This window comes from Macaca thibetana, chromosome 8 (genome assembly GCF_024542745.1).
Source record: "Macaca thibetana thibetana isolate TM-01 chromosome 8, ASM2454274v1, whole genome shotgun sequence".
In the NCBI taxonomy this organism is placed as follows: Eukaryota; Metazoa; Chordata; class Mammalia; order Primates; family Cercopithecidae; genus Macaca; species Macaca thibetana.
The window spans coordinates 114,489,726-114,511,784 of record NC_065585.1 but is presented as its reverse complement, the minus strand read 5'-3'; the positions used below and the strand labels follow the sequence as shown (position 1 = coordinate 114,511,784).

At 35.9% G+C, this 22,059-nt stretch overlaps 1 protein-coding gene across 11 annotated transcripts in view; it reads left to right on the top strand.

The window, feature by feature from the left end:
- HMBOX1 (homeobox containing 1) overlaps window positions 1–22,059 on the top strand; it is a 176,300-nt gene that overhangs the window by 127,914 nt on the left and 26,327 nt on the right. For all 11 annotated transcript variants that reach the window (XM_050802525.1, XM_050802524.1, XM_050802520.1 and 8 more), the window contains exon 6: window positions 958–1,111. In XM_050802525.1, the coding sequence (XP_050658482.1) occupies window positions 958–1,111 (154 nt within the window). The remainder of the gene's footprint in view (window positions 1–957; window positions 1,112–22,059) is intronic.

Below are 22,059 nucleotides of genomic sequence, written 5' to 3'. Positions count from 1 at the left end.
GTAGAAATGCTATCCATAGTATTATTTGCAAGGTACAATAAAGAGAGTATTAATTCTGTTAGAAAGAAATATTTATTAATATTCATTAACATAAAATTAATATATGCATTAATGTTTGCATAAACTACAGATTCTAATGTGTCTTTCTAGACCTGTATTAAGAGTTTGAATTAAACTACAGGCAGAGAGAACTTGTTGAAGGTTTTTGATTAGAAGACCGATATGATCATAATTATGTTTTGGGAAGATGAATTTAACAGTGTAAGGAGTGAAAGAAGAGTGGGGTAGCCAGGGACTGAACTCCATGAAAGCATATACCAAGTTACACTGGAAGTCTATGAAATAAGTTCATGGAGGTCAGAGACAATGTTGCTTTCCTGGTTGTATTCTTAGCTTCTAGCCTGGAGCAAGCCACTTGAAAAGGATTTGATAAATGGTAAATGAATAATGAATGCGTCATTGGCAATTCAAGCTATTTGAGAAAAGAGTAATCTGAATTAGTAAAATGTCTCAATTATAGATATTTTTCATTGAAATTTTATTATGTTCAAGAGGTAACAGAATCTAGTATAGCATCTAGACCTATAGAGACCTGATTTAGTTAGTAGACAAAAAGCACATCAAATATCATCTTATTTTCTTTCATGCTGTATTTCACTCTTTAAAAAAAAGAGTTTACAAGAATTAGGATTATTTTAAGTTTATCTCCTACATGCATAAATTCCTAACCTCATAACTTATTTGAATGGTAATGAAAGATTCTGAACATCTGAGGTATATTGTTCAAAAAGTATAACTATCAAGCAGGAATTTCAAAAGAAATTTTTCAGAGAAAGATACATTGATTAAGTTGTCACTAAGCCAAAGACCATACTTCTCTAGTCCCATAGGAGGTAGATGTCATATTGGTTTAAATTAACTGCAAGATATTTGCTAAAACTGTCTTATTTATTTCAGGCGCTACACTAAGTATGAGACCAGCCCCCATTCCAATAGAGGACCCTGAATGGAGACAAACGCCTCCCCCAGTCTCTGCCACATCTGGTACTTTCCGACTACGACGAGGGAGTCGATTTACTTGGAGAAAGGAGTGCCTGGCTGTTATGGAAAGGTATGTGTCTCCTTTTTCTATGAGAAATCTCGCAAACTTAGGGAAGACATCAACTCTGGATAGATTGGGACAGTTTTCACTTCAAACAAGTAATTGGGTATCTTGGTTCTATCTCTAAAAGTGCATTAGAATATTATAAATGCTGTATTATTGAAATAAGGTGATCTTAGCATTGAGAATTCATAAAGCTGGAGTTAGCATCTGTCAATTTATTTTACTTATAATAGTGTCCCCAGTAATTTAAGAAATGTTGGAATAAATATTTTTTGAATTCACATCTTTGTATTATATTTTGGAAAACTCTCTGAAGTCTTCTTTTCATCAAAAATATTGAATAATTGTATAGGAGACTACTGAGATTTAACTTTCTTTAATAAGGAGTATGGTCTAAATAAGCTTTGTCCCAAAGGTTAAAAATACTTATTTTTGACTTTGTTTTAGTAATTTATCCTCTCATTCTACAGTACCTGATCCATAGTAGGTACTCAGTGATTTTTTTTTTAACCTAAATTTGACCGTAGCTTCAATTTTCCCATCTGAAATGGTATAAATTAATTATGATTCTGAAATGTTTGGCATACTTAGCATAGGTCCTATAGTAGAATTATCTTTTTTAGTCATCTACTTGTAAGTGATGTTTACAGAATTTTTTTTCAGTGGAATTTTGTTTATATGCAGTTAGGTAATAATGTTCCAGCTGTACATTTTTCTTATCTGACCTGACTAGTAGAATTGGTATATTGGACAGAGCACTGGACTCAGAGTCGGAAGACTTACACCCAACTAACTTTGTTTAGGTCACAAATTCTCAGCTGTAACTCATGTCTAAAATGAAGTTTTTTGATAGCCAATATGTCATCTAAGACTTTTGCCATCTCTCATCCTGCTACTTTCTGATTATTTCCCAGCTCATGAACTTCACTACCTGAAAGAGAGGGAGATTTAAAATGCCGAAATTCGGATGTTTTTGTTCATGTGATATGGTTGAAATTTAATAGGTTTGCTTAAGGTGAAGGTGAGATCCAGTATCCAAAATGAGATTATAGGTTATCCATTGATGTTGTCATCTATTCCTTTCCTCGCTCTCTTTATTATAGATAAGAGCAGAAGCCATTCATTGAATAATGAATCCTTATATTCTTGAGTCATTAAAGTGAAAGAATGAGACATTATTGTCCTGGAGACCTGACATTTACAATCTGCTCTATTTTTCTCATCTAGGAATTTTTATTCTTTTTGAAAATTTCTTTAGAACTTGGCACACAGCAGATGAGAATTAAAATAATGTCTAACCTAAATTATTTTCAATATTGTACATTTTCCTTTAGGTATTAGTTTCTACCTGGTGCTAAGTTCTAATTGTGCTAGTGACTTAGCCAGTTAGTTTTTTTCATGAAAATACCAGTATATATTTATCACAAAATGTCAGCATGAGAAAGAATTAAGTAAAAAATTGATGACAGTAATATCAATAGGTGATATTCCTAATGTACTTTCAGAGTTGAACCTCAGAGACTTAGGGATTCTTATTTTTCCTAGGTGACAAGAATTAGACACAGAATCACACTGAATTTTAATTAAAAAGATATTGAGCATTTACCCTGTTCTGTGACTCCTATTTAGTCTTAATTTATGCTTTTTAACATTAATTTTAATTAACAAATGGCTTTATCTAATGCAGGAGTTGGTTATCTTTGGCTTAATTTTATGTTACCTGGCACAACTAGAAAGAGGATGCAGTTTATGCCAATAGTTGCAAAAGTGCAGAAAGCCTTTCAAAATACTTGATAGTACAGAAGGTCACAGTATGATTTTTGTTCTGTAAAAATGTAACTTTTTGTTTTCCAAAATGAAATGCAAAATTCCTACCCTTAGTGTGACACATAAAATTTTTTCTTGACTGAATGGACAAATGAATACATAATGCATAGACTGTAAAACCAGCAAAGAAAGCCTTACTCAGATATTAGTATAAGAGAAAAGTAAGGCTGGACATGGTGGTTCACACCTATAATTTCAGTTTTGGGAGGCCAAGGCGGAAGGATCAGTTGAGGCCAGGGGTTTGAGACCAGCCTGGGCAACATAGCAAAACCCCATCTCTACAAAAAATTCAAAGAATGTCTGAGCGTGGTGGCATACACCCACATTCCCAGCTACTCAGGAGGCTGATGTGAGAGGACTGCTTGGGCCCAGGAGTTTGAGGTTACAGTGAGCTATGATTGCACCACTGTACCCCAACCTGGGTGACACAGTAAGATCCTATCTCAAAAATTAAAATGAAATTTTAAAAAAGTAAAAAATTATTCCATTCTTCATATATCAAGATAAATTTCAAATGAGTCAAAGAAGTGAATCCATATAAATAATAGAAGAAAACATGAATCCATATAAATAATAGAAGAAAACATGAGTGGTCCCTTCATATCCTGGAAATGGGAAAAATATTTCCTAACTGTGACTCAAAATCTAAAAACAATAAAGGAAAAGATCGATAAATATGATTACGTAAATTAAAAGAAAAACTTTGGAGGGAGAAAAAGCTGAGCAAAGTAAAAGACAAATTGGGAAAAAAAATTGCAACTTTTATTATCGCTAATAAAGAGCTCTTAAAAGAGAAAAGACCAACAACTCTATCCTTATTGGGCTAAAGATAGGAGAAAAAAATGCAAATGGTCCTTGAACATATGAAAATATGCTCAATCTAATTGATAGCAAGAGAAATTCAAATTAAAACTACATTGAGATACTATTCTTATCACATTAACAAAAATCCAAAAGTTTGGCAACATTTTCTATTGATTGGGCTGTAGAGAAACAGACACTCTCATACATTACTTGTAGAAATGCAAAATGAAACAACTTAATGGAAGGGAATTCGGCAATATCAAGGAAAATTACCTATGAGTTTACCCTTTGACTTGACCTTCCTACTTCTAGAAAATTATCTTAGGACCAGTGGGTCACACCTGTAAATCCCAACCCTTTGGAAGGGCTGAGGTAGAAGAACCACTTGAGGCCAGGAGTTTGAGACCAGCCTAGGCAACATAGTGAGACCCCATCTCTACAAAAAATACAAAAAAGTGTGGTGGGGCATGCCTGTAGTCCCAGCCATTTGGGAGGCTGAGGCAGGACGATTGCTTGAGCCCAGGAGTTTGAGGCTGCAGTGAGCTGTGATCACACCACTGCACTCCAGTCTGGGTGACAGAGAAAGACCCTATCTCAAACAAACAAAAAAAAAGAATCTTAAAGATATACTGGCAAAAAATATGAAAAGATAACAGCACTGTTTTTACTAATTTCAAAATACAGAAGATGACCTAAATGTCTATTTGTAGTGACTAGGTCAGGAAATTATAGCACATCCATATATTGGATGTTGAAGCCCATGTAATGGAGTACTATGCAGATAAAGAACAAAAAACTCTGTATACAGTGATCTCCAGGATACAACATTAAGTTAAAAACAAGGCAGAATCAACTGTATATAATGCAAAGCTATCATTTATGTATTTGCTTATAACTTATTTTAAAATGGAGGAATAAACCATAAAATAAATGGTTATCAATAAAAGAGAAACAACTTGGAAGAGGGAGGGGTAGAAGCTAGATTTCTCGGGAAACACTTTGTTTTGACCTGTAACTAAATTACACAATTATAAAACAAAATTTAAAATCAGGGAAAAAATGGGGGGAAAAGGGTGATCTTTAAAAAATAACTAAAATGAAACCTGTGTATCAAAATAGTGACTTAAACACCCAAGAATTCTCAAAATGTGTTTATAACACAGTAATTTCACTATATTTCCCAAGTGGGAAACAGCTTAAGAAAAAGAAACACCAAAAAAATCTTACACTGTTTCTCCTGAATTTGGTGTCATAGATACTGCTATTTAGATACTATTTTTATTTATATAGCTAGATAGGTGTAGATATAGATGTAGGTACAGATAAAACAAATAGTCATATTAAAGTTATTAGGAACCAAGATTGTCAGTGCAAAGAAAAAGAGAAATATAAAATCAAAAGATTTAAATAAAACACTGTAGTCTTCTGTGTGTATGTTTGCATAGAGATAGAAATTTATCTTGATTTAAAAAAAAACAGCCTTAGTGAAATACAATTCATCTATTTAAAGTGTACAATTTAATGCTTTTTAGTATATTCACAGAATTATGCAACCATAACCTCAGTCAATTTTAGAACATGTTTATCAGCCCCCTTCCCTTTTTGAGACAGAATCTTGCTCTGTTGCCCAGGCTGGAGTTCAGTGACATGATCATGGCTCACTGCAGCATCAACCTCCTGGGCTCAAATCTTTCTCCCACCTCAGCCTCCTGAGTAGCTGGGACTATAGGCATGCACCACCATGCCTGGCTAATTTTTATATTTTTGTAGAGACAGGGTTTTGCCATGTTGCCCAGGCTGGTCTTGAACTCCTGGGCTCAAGAGATCCACCCACCTTGGCCACCTACAGTGCTGGGATTATAGGCATGATCCACCGCTACAGCACCAATTTTAGTAACCATAAGATTGATCAGTGAATTCAGTGTTACTTTCTTGATTCACTTATTAGAAAATCCCCTATTAACCATCTGCCTAATAGTTTTAGAGCATTGATTCTTAAATCTGGATGCATATTAGGATCACCTGAGGAGCTTTAAAAAAAAAAAAAAAAAAAAAACTATCAGGGGGCTTCACCCCTGACGGACTGAATCTTAATTTCTGGGTGTAGAGCCTAGGCAGAGATATATTTTGAAAAGTTCCCAAGTGATTCTGAAGTGTAGGCAGGACTGAGAATCACTGTTTTGTTATCTATTGATGATTGCTTCCTAGTCATTTTTTCCATAAGGAGTCACAAAATAGTTGTATTGAAATTTGTTTATTTCTTGTACATTAATCAGCTGGAATTCTGTAAAGAACTTTCCCTCATCAACTCTTTGGTTACCCTGAAATGTACTCCCTCACAAATGTGTGACGGCAGGGAGGGAGCTAACATGTAAGTAATTGTGGAACTGAGAACTGAATGCTGTTATGACAAAAGGAGCATGTAGAGAAAAGTGGGAAACTACACCGAAGTGGTAGCATTTTGGCTGCATTCAGATGAGGGATAGGAGTTCACGAGTTAGAGAAAAGGCATTATAATGTTAGGAGCATTCTTACTTTGATTATTCAGAACTTGGTTATATTGTGCATTCTATAATCAAACAAGCACCGTGTTTAATTATACCATAAGCGTTGGCATTCGGGCCTTATGTAGGAGATATATCTGATTAGATAATAGTGGTGGGAGTATGGATAATGGACAAGAAATCAATCAAGTATGTATTTTAACACATACTACATGCGTATAATTGGAGAAATAAATGTAATATATATCTAAGTTATAGTATCTCCCTTCGTAAATCTTAAGGCAGTGATAGATTACATTTGAATAGGAATTTAATTACTATACAGTTACTGATCTTATTGATAATTATATGAAATTATTTTAAGTTTCAGAATTCTGTACTGTAGGTATTTTATTTGCAGTTTATATATAAGAGCCTCAGAGAAAGGAAGTGACTAACTCATATGCAAATGGATTAGAGCAGGGGTCCCTAACCCCCTGGGCTGTGGACCTCCACACAGCAGAAGGCAAGTGGCAGCAGAGCAAGCATTACTGCCTGAGCTCCACCTGCTATGAGATAAGCAGTGGCATTAGATTCTCACAGGAGCTCGAACTCTATTCATTTTCATCCCTAAACCACCCTTCCTATCCCGCACCCCATCTGTGGAAAAATTGTCTTCCACGAAACTGGCCCCCTGGTGCCAAAAAGGTTGGAGAACACTGGATTAGAGGAGGGATAGATGGAGGCCAGCTTAGGAAGCTATTAGAGTAACCTGTGCATGACTGCTGAGGGCCTAAGCTATATTGTATAAGCAAAAGGATAGCAAATGGATAAAAAGTGATAGATATCAAAAAAAAACGGAAGAAAAACAGTCTAACCTAGTTACACACTTTGGAATGACAAAACAGGAAGTATTTAAGAGTTTAGCATAGTGATTAGAGAGCATCTGGGAGACAGTATGTGCTATTAGAAAATGCTTTCACTGACCGGGCTCAGTGGCTCACGCCTGTAATCCCAGCACTTTGGGGGGCCGAGGAGGGCGGATCATGAGGGATCATGAGGTCAGGAGATCGAGACCATCCTGGCTAATGGGGTGTGAAACCCCGTCTCTACTAGAAAATACAAAAAAAATTAGCCAGGCGTGGTGACGGGCGCCTGTAGTCCCAGCTACTCTGGAGGCTGAGGCAGGAGAATGACGTGAACCCGGGAGGCAGAGCTTGCAGTGAGCCCAGTTTGAGCCGCTGCACTCCAGCTTGGGCGACAGAGCGAGACTCCATCTCAAAAAAAAAAAAAAAAAAAGCTTTCACTTTGGGCAAATCATTCAGCATCTCTGGGTCCCAGTTGCCACATTTATGAAGAGTTAAATATCATGATGAAGTAAAAAGATGGACTTCAGAGGCACACAGACTTAGGAATTAGTCACAGCTTCACTTTAATCTGTGGGAATTTCAGCTTTCTGTAAAATGGAGATGGTTATTATGAGAAGAGTTATGAGAATTATTTGAGATAATATGTATAAATCACACAGTAGAATGCCTTTCTCATAACCCTTATTAGACCACTGTTCTTTTTCCATCTAAGCTTCTTCTAGTTTAATGCTTTGACTGTGAAGTCACCTCAAGATTTCTGTGTTAGGAGAGTTCAGTGGCACTAGAAATGGAGATTTGGGAGTCATCAATATATTAGGTACAGTTAAAGCCATGAGTGTGAATAAACTCTGGTTAAATATATCCACTTATACAGTTCGTGCATTTTTGCAGCAAAATGTGGCTGGAGAAAAACTTAAAACCCTACTGACTGATCTCATTTTAAATTCATGACCATGAACCTCAAGTGGGTCTTTAATTCTGCCAAGCAGAATTAATATTATACCTTTCTGGTTTATTTTTTCCCACTCTCCTATAAGATTATTTCACACTTTCTTCTTGCTCTGCAAACTCCCCATCCTCATTCTCTCATGGTGACCTTGCTCATCATGAAAGGAAATGAAGAAAATAAAGCAATCAGAGACTGTCCACAAACTACCTACTTGCTACCATGTACACACACACACACACACACAGTTTTCCTGCCTCTTAACATACCCAGAGCACTTCAATGATATGTATATTTCCTAGTATGTGTCTTGGTGCATCATTCATATATATGTGCGTTTTCTCCTTCACTGACCTCATTCCACGGTGTATTCCACATATTTGACTTTTAAAATATTTAATTCCAGAAACATTTATTGTCACAAAGGACAGTATTCTGTGATTCCATTTAGATGAAGTATCTGGAATAGGCAAACCTATAGAGACAAAAAGTAGATAAGTGGGTCACCTAGGGCCAGGGGAGGATAGGGGTGTTGGGAGGGGTATCTGATGGCTAAGGGGTGTGTGTTTCTTTTTGGGGTGCTGAAGATTTCTAAAATCAGTTGTGGAGGTGCTTGTACAACTTTATGAATATGCTCAAAACTATTGTATGCCTTAAATAAGTGAAGTTTTTGGTATATGAATTATATCAAGCTGCTTTTTAAAAAACATTTATTCAGTGCACTATTAGAAGCTTCACATATACTTACTATTAGAAGCTTCACATATACTTACCCTCCGTATTTAATTCTCACTGCAGTCCTGGTTTTTCCTTTTTCTAATGAGGCAGTCAAGGCTCAAAGAGGTTGAATAACTAACTTCTTAGGACCACAAAGCTAACAAGTGTCCCAGTCACATGTAGATCTTTTTTTTTTTTTTTTTTTTTGGAGACAGTCTCACTCTGTCACCCGGGCTGCAGTGGCCAGATCTCAGCTCACTGCAAGCTCCGCCTCCCGGGTTTACACCATTCTCCTGCCTCAGCCTCCCGAGTAGCTGGGACTACAGGCGCCTGCCACCTCGCCAGGCTAGTTTTTTGTATTTTTTAGTAGAGACGGGGTTTCACCATGTTAGCCAGGATCTCCTGACCTCGTGATCCGCCCGTCTTGGCCTCCCAAAGTGCTGGGACTACAGGCTTGAAGCGCCCGGCCACATGTAGATCTTTAACCAGTGCTATTCATAGATTTGAGTTCTTCTTATTAACTAAGAAGAATGTTATTTTAATTTGGGTATATACTGATTGTTTTTAATTCGTGGACTTGGGCTTTATTAACTCTAAAGTCTGATGTCCCTAGATTAATATATGTTGCAACCTTCCATTTGTTTAAGAGCATATGGGGATTAGAATGGGGAAAAGATGAAACAAGAATGGCAAAATGGTTGCTAATTGTTGAAGCTGGTATGTAGGGGATTGTGGGTTTATTATATTTTTGTGGGTTTAAAATATTTATAATTAAAAGGATTTTGTTTTTAAAAAGAGGACCTGACTGGATTTTAATGGATAAAATATATAATTGACTAATATTTATTCGTTTTTTAAATAAAGCATTTGCTGTGTGTTAACAGTAACCTAGGCTTACCTTAAGTAGTTTACATATTCTCAAGGGGAAAAAAGTCATCTATAGTGAATGTCTGGAATATCTGCATATGCAGATCATGTGATTCTACATGCTCAAACGTGATTCTACAAACCTAACTGTCCCATTTGTTCATTTATTCAATGAAGTACTTAAGGGCTGTGAGGCAAAGTGCTAGGAATAGAAAGAATAGATACATTTAAGGATGAGAAGAGTGAAAGGAGTAGAGCTGAAGAGAAGGTTTATGTCAGAAGAAGTTTTGGAGGCTTCATGGCCTAGGAGAGTGACTTCTAATATACTCTTTCCTTACTAATCTTTCAGCAATTTGGGCTAGATATTCCTTTATCTTTGGAAACAGGCGTGTCTCTAGAGCATTAGCGTATGTGACTGGGACACAAAAGAGTAAGACCTGGCTATAGCACCTATTCTGGTCACAAGGGAGGAAGGTAAAATAAGCCTCCAAATCTCCTTACAGGTTTTTCAGCCCAACTAAGCAAGAACGAAAGAGAAGCAACAACTTGGAAAAAAGCTTTGACTGGATGCAGGCATAAATGTGAGAATACCTAGCAGTGATAGATAGAAGCAATAGAATATAATGGTTAATAGTACCAGCTTTGGGGCCAAATTTATGTGGAAAGGTTACTTATTGCTATCATTTTTAATCAGAGTGGCTAAATGATGACCCTGTATTTGGGTGTATCCAGGAACATGCAAATTAAATGCTAATGAAGGCAAATGAATACCTCTGTTTGTAATGAAAACTATTGCATGTTTTATTTTTCTTATGGATAAGTATATTTAATATGTTTTTGTTATTAAATTCTGTTCATGTTCATCTTCAGTGAGCAATATGAAATAAAATCATTAGTAAAACCTAGAACCCTCTGAAATTATACGGAAAATATTTTGTTTTTGTTGTTTTAACCTCTGTCAGTCTCCAAAACAACTTTAAAAAATTAATCCAAAATATTCTCCCAGGCGAGGAATCAGCATTAAAAATTTTAGCTTGAGAGTATCTCTTTCCCCCAAATTTAAGCATCTAAAAATCAGGTCTTACAATAAAAGTGTCTTCATGAACAAAAATAGCATCACAACCACAGTACTATAACAAATCAAAATTATATCATAGTTTTAAATTTGGTGTCACTGCTGTTAACCTGACATGTATATAATCTGAATTAGAGGCAGCATCTAATAACCAAGTGGATTTTATTCAAGGATGCTTTACATACTGGGAGAACTAGCATGGAAGAGACAAATCAGCTTGTAAAACGATTTCTAGAACATTGCTTGAGGTTTCTGTAATTTAATTTTCTTGGTCTTTACTGCATTTTGGAATTCTTCCCAGGAGAGTTTATTAGTACATAGACTTTGGTTTCGGTGTCTTTCCTTTCTCCTTTTTACTTTTAATTTTTTCAGTGAAGGTTAAGACTAACAGTTCCAGAAACTAAATTCTATATTTAACTGCAGACTGGGTGTGGTTGGTTCAGACAACTGCAGTGCAACTTGCCTAGTGTTTTGCAAGTCATCAAAACCCTGACCTGCAAAGAACATTTCTTTTCCTAGTCTTCTGACTCTGAACTATGCTGAGCGATGATATGATGATCTGTAGTAATACTTTCGTATGTGTAAAGACAAAAGAGACTCATAGGTTCAAGCTTCAAGTGACTGTGGAAGATCAGTTTCTTCTGTGTTCTTTTATAGCAATCTCTGAATAATATTAACCTGCCCTATTTTCCTAGTGTCACTTCCTGTTATTCTTTTATTACCTTTATTAACCACTGTGAGATTTTAAAAATATTTACCCAGGAAGCTCTCTCCACTTCTTCTCTCGTTTCATGAAGCTATGCTTTCATTTAATATATTTTTTCTTGTTTGCTTTATATAATTTGAGGCTTTCTTAATTGTCATTTAAAAATGAAGAAATAACTTCTAGTAGGATTTTCCCCATCTTAAAAAAAAACACTCTACCTCTTGAAGAGAATCCTGTTACTTTGCAAAATGCAAAAATAATCATGTTTTTCTTCCTTAGCAGTATCCTCACTTTGTTATGGCATTGTGATAGTGATGCTATTTTGTTTATATCTTTCATTATTCTGTATAATGTACCAATATGTATATCACTTATGCAGAAACCTATGGAGTTAGAGACCCTTCTAATGTCAGTAAGATTACTCCTAGCCAGAAAAATAATTAGAGCAGAAATACTTATAAATCCTTTCTAATATTGCTCTTCTGAGAAATTAAAACCTATCTGGATGTTTCTTTGGACAGCAGCTTGTGTCATGTGAACAGTAAGTGACTTTTGCTCTTGTTGTACAAAAAAATATAAATTGCATCTACTGACCACTGATTCCATGTAAGCAATCCAGGTGTAAGCTGAGGGCCTTCCTTTGATTTCATTTACCTATATTTGGTCACCATTACTGCAAAGAATAAGGAAGTGACCCTAAAGATCATCTAGTTCAGTTTGTTGTTTAGATCAAGAACCTGTAATTCAAAGAGACTAATTAACTTGGTTACATTCACACAAGAAATAAGATTAAGTTGCTTATTTTGAGACTTTACAGTTATGGGAACCATAAAATGTGATTTGAAAAATAATTCTACTCGTTGAACTTCTTAGCCCTTTATCTTCCTTAACTTTTATGTGGTAAACATTTATTGACTGTTGCTAAGGTTTAGACTAAGAATTGGGACACAGAGATGAGGAGACAAAAGTCCTTATTTCATTTAACCCAGATTTCTTCTCTTTGTTTCTTTATTCTTGTTTCTCTTAGGCCCCCTTATTATTATTATTTTTGTTTATTTTCGTTCCTAAACTCCTTTCTGTATCTTCCTCTTCCTCACCTTCTGGTACTTTAGTTTGCCAAAAAGACTTCTGTCCATTTCTTTTTTCTTTTCTTTTACACTTTTTTCTTTTAAGCACACCCTCCAACTCTGTTCTTAGTTTTGTTGATTATAAGGTAAAACTGAAGTATGTGCTTTAGTGTATCTTATACTTTCTGAATAAAGTATTAGGTTCCAGTTTTTTTTTTTTTTTTCATGTAAAAAACAAAATTGTTTTCATTTAAAAAGCAAATTTTTTTTTTTTTTTTTTTTTTTTTTGAGACAGAGTTTTGCTCTTACTGCCCAGGCTAGAATGCAATGGCGCGATCTCGGCTCACCGCAACTTCCGCCTCCCAGATTCAAGTGATTCTCCTGCCTCAGCCTCCCAAGTAGCTGGGATTACAGGCATGTGCCACCCCAGCCCCAGCTAATTTTGTATTTTTATTAGAGATGGGGTTTCTCTATGTTGGTCAGGCTGGTTTCGAACTCCCAACCTCAGGTGATCTGCCTGCCTTGGCCTCCCAAACTGCTGAGTTACAGGTGTGAGCCACCACGCCTGGCCGATCAATACCTATTTTTAAAATCAATTTGTAAATGTTATATAATTTCTTAAAAGGTCCTTCAAGTTATTAAAATTATTATATCACTCTATGCTATGATTGTAAATAATTTCCTGTTTTTGTGTAGAGTCTTTGTTTTCTCTGAGATTCTGTGGCTTTGGATAAGAAATTATTTCCCACCCTAGAATTAAATCTTTGGAAAATAACTGATTCTTAGCATAACAACACAAACAGACTAACTTCAGAAGACAAAATCACGTCATGCATATTCTCATGAGCTATCTTAATAGTTTGTTTAGCAATTGGCTTGGATTCTGGTTCCCTCACTTTTTATGGTTATGCATTACAGAAATGAAGTATCTTGAGGTTGCTGCAATCTGAAAATCCTAAGAAATTATTGTTCACCTACCTTTTTATCAGTCTAGGTAGTTAGAATTACTTCCTTCTTCCTTATAAATGAGAAAACTAAAAACTCACCTTCCTACTGCTTAGAAGAAATCAGCTTCTCTTATTTTTCAGTTTATCTCTAAAACTTGTTTCAGCGCTTTACAGTTGCAAAAAAACTTACATTTCATTTTCTTCTTTATTATGTTGCTGCTGAATTGAGCGAACTAGGTGAAGATATCTTCTTCATATGTCATAACAAAGAGCCCATGTGTCTGACCAAGATGGTGGTTATATTTGGATAGGAAATTCAGTGAATGTTTTTCCAGCTTCTTTACATTCACCTCTGATAGCTTTGTAGCAAGTGGCTAAGTCAGTGATGATGAATTTATTAAGTGGAATATCATCGTAAGATGACAGATATGGCCTATGTAAGTTTGAAGAAAAATGCAAATGAAATAATGTTAAGCAAAAGAAGAAACAGTATATTATAATAATGTAAAAAGCCATAAATATCCAAATATAAATAATGAGAGAAATAAACCTTAAGTTTTTTTTCTTTTTTTTTTTTTTTTTCCTGATGACATAATGGTTAAAAACACAGACTTTGGAGTTAGAACAACTGGTGCTCCAGGCCCTACCCTCTTACTCACCAGCTATGTGTCCTTATGGAAATTGCTTGTTATAAACGATTTTAATAACCATACCTATCTAATAGGAGTACTTTGGTATGGCTTTAGGAACATACTTTTTCTAATAGTGTTGCTCCTCAACGCTGTACCCCGTGCTGAGGAGTACGGAAAGATTAGCTCCTAGCCCTGGCAGGCTCAGTCCATTGGAGGAGTCAGGTTAAAAATCTCACACAAGAGATGGGTACCAAGTACAATAAGGACACAGGAGGGTGATGCAAGGAAAGGAAACCTTGAGGTCACAGTGGAGTGGGGTCCTGGAGAGCAGTACAGTTTCGATGGGGTGAGAAGAGGAAGAATGACATGGCCAGCAGTGGGAGCAGCATGTGCAAAGGCACAGAGACTGGAAAAATGAGGCTGCTGAGTGTCTGCTCAGTCGGGTGGGAAATGAGGCTGGGTGAGTAGGTTCTAGTCAGATTGGGAATGACCTTACATTGTGACATTTGCAACATTTGTCTTTCTCAAAGCATGCTATTTGTATCTATGTGAAGTATGTTCTTTTAATAACCAAAAAACAGTTTTCTTAATCAGTTTTTGGAATTGTTGGTCCCACTTTTCTCCCAGATATAAAACAGAAGTAATAACTCTTTTATGCCAATGATTCAAACTATTTTGCGGGTGGGGAGTGGATTTTCTGTTAATATTTATAAAACATCCTGGGAATTAAAAAATTGACACTGTTTTGAAAAATCTTTCTAGCCTTCCTTTTTAAAGACAGAAGCCTAAATAAGATTCCCCTTTCTACGTGATCAAGGAAACATCTTGAAATTCTAATCATTTTCAATTAGAAAGAAGAAAAAAAATCTTTTGATCAGTTTTTTTTCCTGATTCATGTTACACAGGTACATTGTTAACAAAAATTAGATAATTCAGTTTTTCTTTAACTGACTTCTATTATAGAGGTACATTGCTAGGATGAAAATTTGGGCAATATCTTTGCCAGAATGAATTACTTCACCATCTGCTGAGTAAAGTCTACTTGGTATTTCAGTGGTGCAGTTTTTATGCTCCTTTGGGCTAGGGTTTGGTTATACTCGGCTGGTCTGTAGGCAGGCATAGTGCTATGTATGAAGTCTGATATTACAGAGTGTCACTTGAACTTGATCGAATATTTAAGAAGATCCTATAACTTTAACAACATTAGAAAATGTTACCACCCTTTTTCCCCCACCGTACATGTTAGACTCAACGTGGGAGATATGGTAGTGCAGTATTTTCTAATTTTGTTAAAATCGTAAGTCATTCAAATCAGTTTGATGATAAATAATAATAATCAGAAGATTTAAAGTGATCCAATCAAAATGACTCAAAAAAGCAGGAAAATTACTTTTGAATGCCTCAGTGTCGTTTTCCTTAGAACATTATATCATTTTCATCCATTTAAAAAAACATTTTGTGGGAGCAGAGTTGAGTCCTTTAAAATGTGATGTTTGTCCTGGCCTGTAATGAACGAGGATGTAAAACATGCACTCTGCCCTCCCTTAGGTTGTTTTGCCACCACTGCAACCCCTGGCAAGCTGGTCTTCCTTCCCCTCTCTTCTGATGTCATTGCTGTTCTAAGAGAACATGCTGGAAGAATGCACTATAAATTTTGGAATTAATTATGCTGGAAGTTGTATTTTAAAAGGAGTTTACCCTCTTTTATACTCCTTATGGAATGACTCGGGTGGAACATAATGAACTACACCTCCTGTATCTCTCTACAAATAGAAGGCAGTTCTTAACATTTATATGAGACAGCAGGAGCCTGGACATGACCTCATTTCAATCCATTAGACTATTTGAGGAAAAAACAACAAAACTTTCCCACTTATTGACAGGTAAAGTTATCCCAATCCATTTCTCATAGCCAGTAAGAAGATGAACTGTGCTTAAATGCATTTTAAAATTGGCAAATTATACTTCCTGGTTCCTTTTTGGTCAAACAAATAGCCAGAAGAGAAATTATCATGATGTTTTTGAGGCAGATTAAAAATTTTCCCTATCCTCATAGAGATGCTTTGCCAGCAGTTTCATATTGTACAAATGGTATACCCCTTATTTCTCTAGTCCCCAAGCCAATTAAACAGGGCAAAAGACCCCATGTTCCTCATAACAATGTTCTGTGGCCACAGTTTACAAATAAATTAAGCATAGTTAGGTAAATACTGGTATTGTATATAACGAGTGACCAGTTAAGTATATGATTCATCCCAGAGCAGAATTCTAGGCATCATATTATAAACATTAATACCAAGGGAAATCAACTTATAGATGAATTGGAAAATCTTCACAGAAAACTAGTGAACCTTCAAAAACTCAAGCAAATATGTATTGAGCTTCTACTTTGTACCAACCATTGTAATAGATACTGGGCAATACAGTAATTAACAGGACAAATGTAGTTCTGGCCTTAATGGCATTAAGAAATCATTACTGTTATACTAAACATACACAACATGTACAGAGGCTTGTATATGTCTTTGGTGTTTGAAGATCTCAGTTGGTAGGATCTGAATGGACTGTGCTAGTTTAGTGGTAGGAGGCATCTAAAAGTGGTCTTAAGAGTATACTTTGAAAACCTAGGAGCCCTGATTATAATAGTGTCTCATCCAAATATTCTATTTAATTGGTTCCTACTTTGACATGTCATCCATTAAATTAAAATGCCAGATTAAGCTATGTTTCTGTCTTTCTTGACACTATTATGTGATTATCATCATCTTACTAGGCTTGTCATCAAAATATTTTTGCTCTGCAGTGTTATTGTGAAGAAATTTATTTAGCTTGTATACAGTTGGTAAGATAACTTTCCAGCTCTGTCAGTATTAATATAAGTAGCACATTTTTTGGTCAGATGTGATCAGAATTAATTTGGCTTTTTAAAAGGCAATTGAGGGCCAGGCACAGTGGCTCATGCCTGTAATCCCAGCACTTTGGGAAGCCGAGGCGGTTGGATCACCTGAGGTCAGGAGTTCGAGACCATCCTGGCTAACATGGTGAAACCCGTCTCTACTAAAAATACAGAAGAATAGGCCTAGTGGTGCGCACCTGTAATCCCAGTTACTTGGGAGACTGAGGCAGGAGAATCACGTGAACCCAGGAGGCAGAAGTTGCAGTGAGCTGAGATTGCGCCATTGCACTCTAGCCTAGGCAAGAGTGAGACTCCATCTCAAAATAAATAAATAAACAAACAAAGGCAATTGAAGACTCATTTATCTATATCCTCGTAGTTTGATTGACTCCCACCTAAAACAGCAGCAAACCTAAGAAAAAAGAAGTAAAAGTCTAGGTTTAAGAAAAAGTAATAAGTATCCCTGTATATAAAGTATTGTGTTTCTCCCTCTGCCTTCAGAGACATATCAGCATAATCCCAGACCAATGCACCTCTGATTCTTAAAAGAATCTATGCTGTTCTCCATGCTTGGTTTGCTGCTTATTGAGATAAAGAATTTGGATTGATCCCTGGGAGGACCAGCTCTCATTTTAGATACAGACAATACAATAGCCTTTTAGCAAGAGGTAGTCATTTTGCAGAAGCATAGTATTGATCATAAGAAAAACCATGCAAAAAACAATGGATTGATCCGTATCAATCCTGTTCTGTTGATCTCCATGTTATAATAATTATTGATCAATCGTGTCAAGTTTGTAAGTGACCAGTTTATAATTCAGCACTTTAAAAAAAAAAAGAATAGATTCCCTGCCTTGGGACACCTTGTACACCATGAATGAGAAACTTAATTCTGGGTCACCTTACAAACCTCTTTGGTAAACCTACTTCCTACCAGTGAAGGCTGACAAAACAGAGAGAGCAAGATGCAGCTGGCATCTAGCTAAAGTGGAGCAAATGGAGGAAGGAGTATACCACTACCTGTGCCCTAGGAGTTTGGGAACTGGTTAAGTGCAGTTTACTCTCCAAGGTACCGTGGCTTCCACTGGTATGACCTTAGTTATCACTCACATTTGGTCTTTTCATTAGGAAACTAAGAAATCCACAGACTAACAAAACCAAACACTGCCCTCTTGTGCATGTTCTTTTTCTTCATTATTTAAATAAAATGGAGGGCTAAGCAAATACTTGCTAAATTCAGTGGTAGTCAAAAGACATGTTTTAGGAGAAATACTGTTTCTCAGTTTTTCTTTAAGATTTGGTTCAAATTTGTCAGTTTTACTGTTTTTGTGACAACTCTAGAAAATTGTCTCCATTCTTTTCATGGTCTTCACAGACATAATTAAAAGATAGTACACATTAGAAGGAAAACCAATTATTACATAGTAATAAGACTCACACCAAACCTCTAATATGGTAGCACTTCATTTAAGACTGCATGTTTTAGGACAAGTGATAGCCTGTGTTGTTTTGAGGGCTTAGTAATAGGATAAAGTGTACTAAAAACTCACCTTCTAAATCCAGTGTTATGCTTGACACCTGTTTATCAATTAGCAAGTGGGATCTAGTGGCTATTAGCATGCTGCAAGTAAATGAAACATTTAAACATAGAGTCTTTGCAGTGAAGGGCCTGGGGAAAGGAAAACTTTATGTTAGGGCACATTTCATACATGGTATCTATAATTCTCATTCTCATGTATGGATTTTTTTCTTTTTTTTAAACAAGTAAAGAAAAGCATCCTACCATCCTGATAATGATTTGGAAGCTTTGTTTTCTGCTAGTGTCTGAAGAGGTACTAACTCTTCTAAGATAGGTTAACTGTGTAGTAGACACACTTAATGGGTGTTGATGTTCTGTTTCAAGTGAGAAGTCCCAGGGTTTATTTAATTCTCCTCTGCCCAGGAAAAAAGGGAGGTCAGTGTTATGGTTGTGTCTCCAGAGCAATTAGATTTCCTTTCCCAAAGAGGAAAAGGCAAGGCTAGATGAGATGTAACTGTGGTCCTTTGGCTATCACGAGTTTCTTTCTGGTGCCACCACATCTTTGCTTCCAGGAACTCTTGTGAAATTAACAGAAACTTGGTCTAGGTGATTCATTGATACAGAGATTTGCATTACATATGTTAAATGATGTCGGAAACAATACCATGTCTCTTAGCTGAGTAATGGCTTTTCCTGATCTAGTGAACTAAGTCAAGAAACCTGAGTTACAGGTCACGTGACCTTGAGCAAGTCAGTTCTCTCTGGCTCTTCATTTGCAACGTTCATGTCCTCCCCTGCAAAATAAAGAAGCTTTCAGCTTAAAGGTCTTTGATTCTTTGTCAGATCTACTCTGTGTTACATCTAAATCCATGTGTAATGAGCTGTGTTACAGGATTCCATAGGCATTTGTAAATTAGGCTTCAAGAATTCACTTTCTCATGTGAATCTCTTCCTAGGTCAGTACTTATTTTTCCGTTTAGAACTCTCTTCTCTTTTCACAGGCTATTCTATTTTAAAACCTTAAGATGCTGCAAAGTCATGAAAACTTACAGCTTCTTCTGTAACAGAACTCATTTATATTTTAGCTTGTGCTCACACCTTCTAAAAGGTTGATATGGACAGAGCCATTATTTATTTTATTAAGTCCCCATGGAGTTAAAAATAAGCTCATCTGTAAAAAATACATTAGTATAGAACATCTTTTGTTTGTTATTCCTCAGTGTGTATGCAAAACAAACCTTTAAAATGTAAGTTGGTTTGTTGCTAAAAGGCATTAAGATAGGCTAAAGTTTATTATTTAAGAATAATTTTAATCTAATTCCATTTTGCTGATACTTTAAGACAGCAAACTTTATTTTCAAATAATGCTTTTCTAAATTATAAAATTAGCACATGCTTAATATATAAAATTGAGGGATACACAAGAAAATATAAAGAAAATTAAAATACCTCTTAATACTACAATCCAAAGATAGTAACTGTTAACATTTGGCATATTTCATTTGGGTCATTTTTCTGTGTATTATGTATATATCTACACATCTTTTCAAACAAAAGATGATTGTGCCAGATATGTAGTTTTATACTTTCTCACTTATATGATCTTTGAAAACATGATTTTCATTGACTAAATCCATTTTAAGAATATCCTCTTATTTATTACCCAGTCCCTGGTGGTTGGATATGGAAATCGTTTTGTTTATTTCCAGAGATCATTTATCACATAGATACTCTCAAATAGGAGATGGGACTTAGGTTCTAAAGTATGTTAGTTTAAAGCTGGTTTTTTTCCTTCTTCTGAAAGAGTAATCTTTCTTCTAAAAGCAGGCCTTTCCTGCCCACTGCCCAGTAAGTTTACTTGGTGATGAAGAAATACACACTGAATTGTACTTAGTGGGACATGTCTGGCAATTCTAAAACCTTATTTTGGATAACTGAAATGATGAGGTTTAAATATCTCTTCAGCAGAGATAGTTCACAGGAAGGCACAGAAGAACATGTTCATTTACATGGCATTATCCCTTGCTTGGAGAGTCAGTCTCTGTCTTTTCTATATGCTCATGCAGACACAAAAGAAGGAATTCTTTGGCTGCAATTTTTATAGACTTCAGTGTTATTGAAATGAAAGTGGTTCAAGGACATTTCCATTTGTTACTAGCTTATGGTTTCTCATCTCATGTAAATTATTTTGCCACTTTTCATTTTAATTCTTTGCTGTCATTGTCTGGCAAAAGATCATTTGGTTTCTCCCTGTGAAGACATTCACTGATCACTCAGCCGACGGTGTCCTTTGTCCGTAGAAGTGTAGTGCCCTCCGGATTTATTTTATCACTTTTTTATTGCTACCTGTGGACTTTTGTTTATACTTCTTTTCCTGTTTTGTCTTAGGAAATGTCTAGGGCTATATACATTTCATATGGACTAGAAGTATGTTTTGAGCTCCAGAGTTTCATTTCAGAAACAGGTGCCCTTTAGAGTCCAGCAGCCAAGTTCTCCTACAGTTTATCCACTTGGTAACAGAAATTTCTAGTCCTTCAAAATAATCTAAAATGTTGGAAGGTGAATAACAGTGTGTACTGTTCCTAGGGCTGTCTTGAATGCATTTTATCACCATTCCGAAGCATCTCTTGAATCTCACCTTACTTTTCTATGTCCAGGCCTCAACCTACTTCAGGCCTTCTCCACAGCCATCATCACAGCTGCCTAACTGGCTTCTGCCTCTAGTATCAGCAGAGATATTGCCCTACAAAAATAAGTTTGATCTTAGAATACCTCTGCTTTAAATTATAGCTCCCAGTTGCCTACAAAGTTAACTCCATACCCTTTAAAATCTGGACCCAACCTTTCACAACCCCCCGTCATACGCTGTGTATTCTAGCCATACTAAACTCCTTCCCATTTTCGGAACAATGTAAGCTCTTTCGTGACTCTTTCACTGCCTTTGGATATCGTGTTGTTTCCTCTGCCTGACAACATTTCCCTGCACCCACCCTCTCTGCCCTGAAAACCCTTGCTATTTCTTCAAGACCCTGCCCAAATATACATTCCTCTCTGCTACCGCGGTACTATATTCATACAACTAATACAATTTCTTTTACAATACTTCATAATATCTTCTTTACATACCTGTATCTCCTGGTGACTACTTGGGGAAGCTTTGTCTGGTTCACCTTTGCCACCATTTAGCCAACTGCCTGGTATACACTAGGACTTAACATTTTTGGGTGATTGAAATGAATGACTAATTCAGTATATTCACAATCAAAGTTGTTAGATCTATTTCCCAACTTCATTGGCAGTTCATTTTGGTTATATATAGCTCAGAAATCAACACAAATATCAAAAATAAATACAAATAAAACAAAAATAGCTTAGGCTAAAACCACCAAATTTACTTAGAGAAGATAATTGTACAAAATGGTGAAATCCTCACTTTCTCCTGAGATAGTCTGGGTTTTACCAAAAGTCTTAACTGAAACCACTGTTTTCTGTTTTCACCTTTGTTTCCTTTTCTCATTCATTTATTCCCTGGTGTATTCATTTATTCAACCATCTGTTCATTAGATACTTACTGTCTATTATATGCCAAGCATATTTTT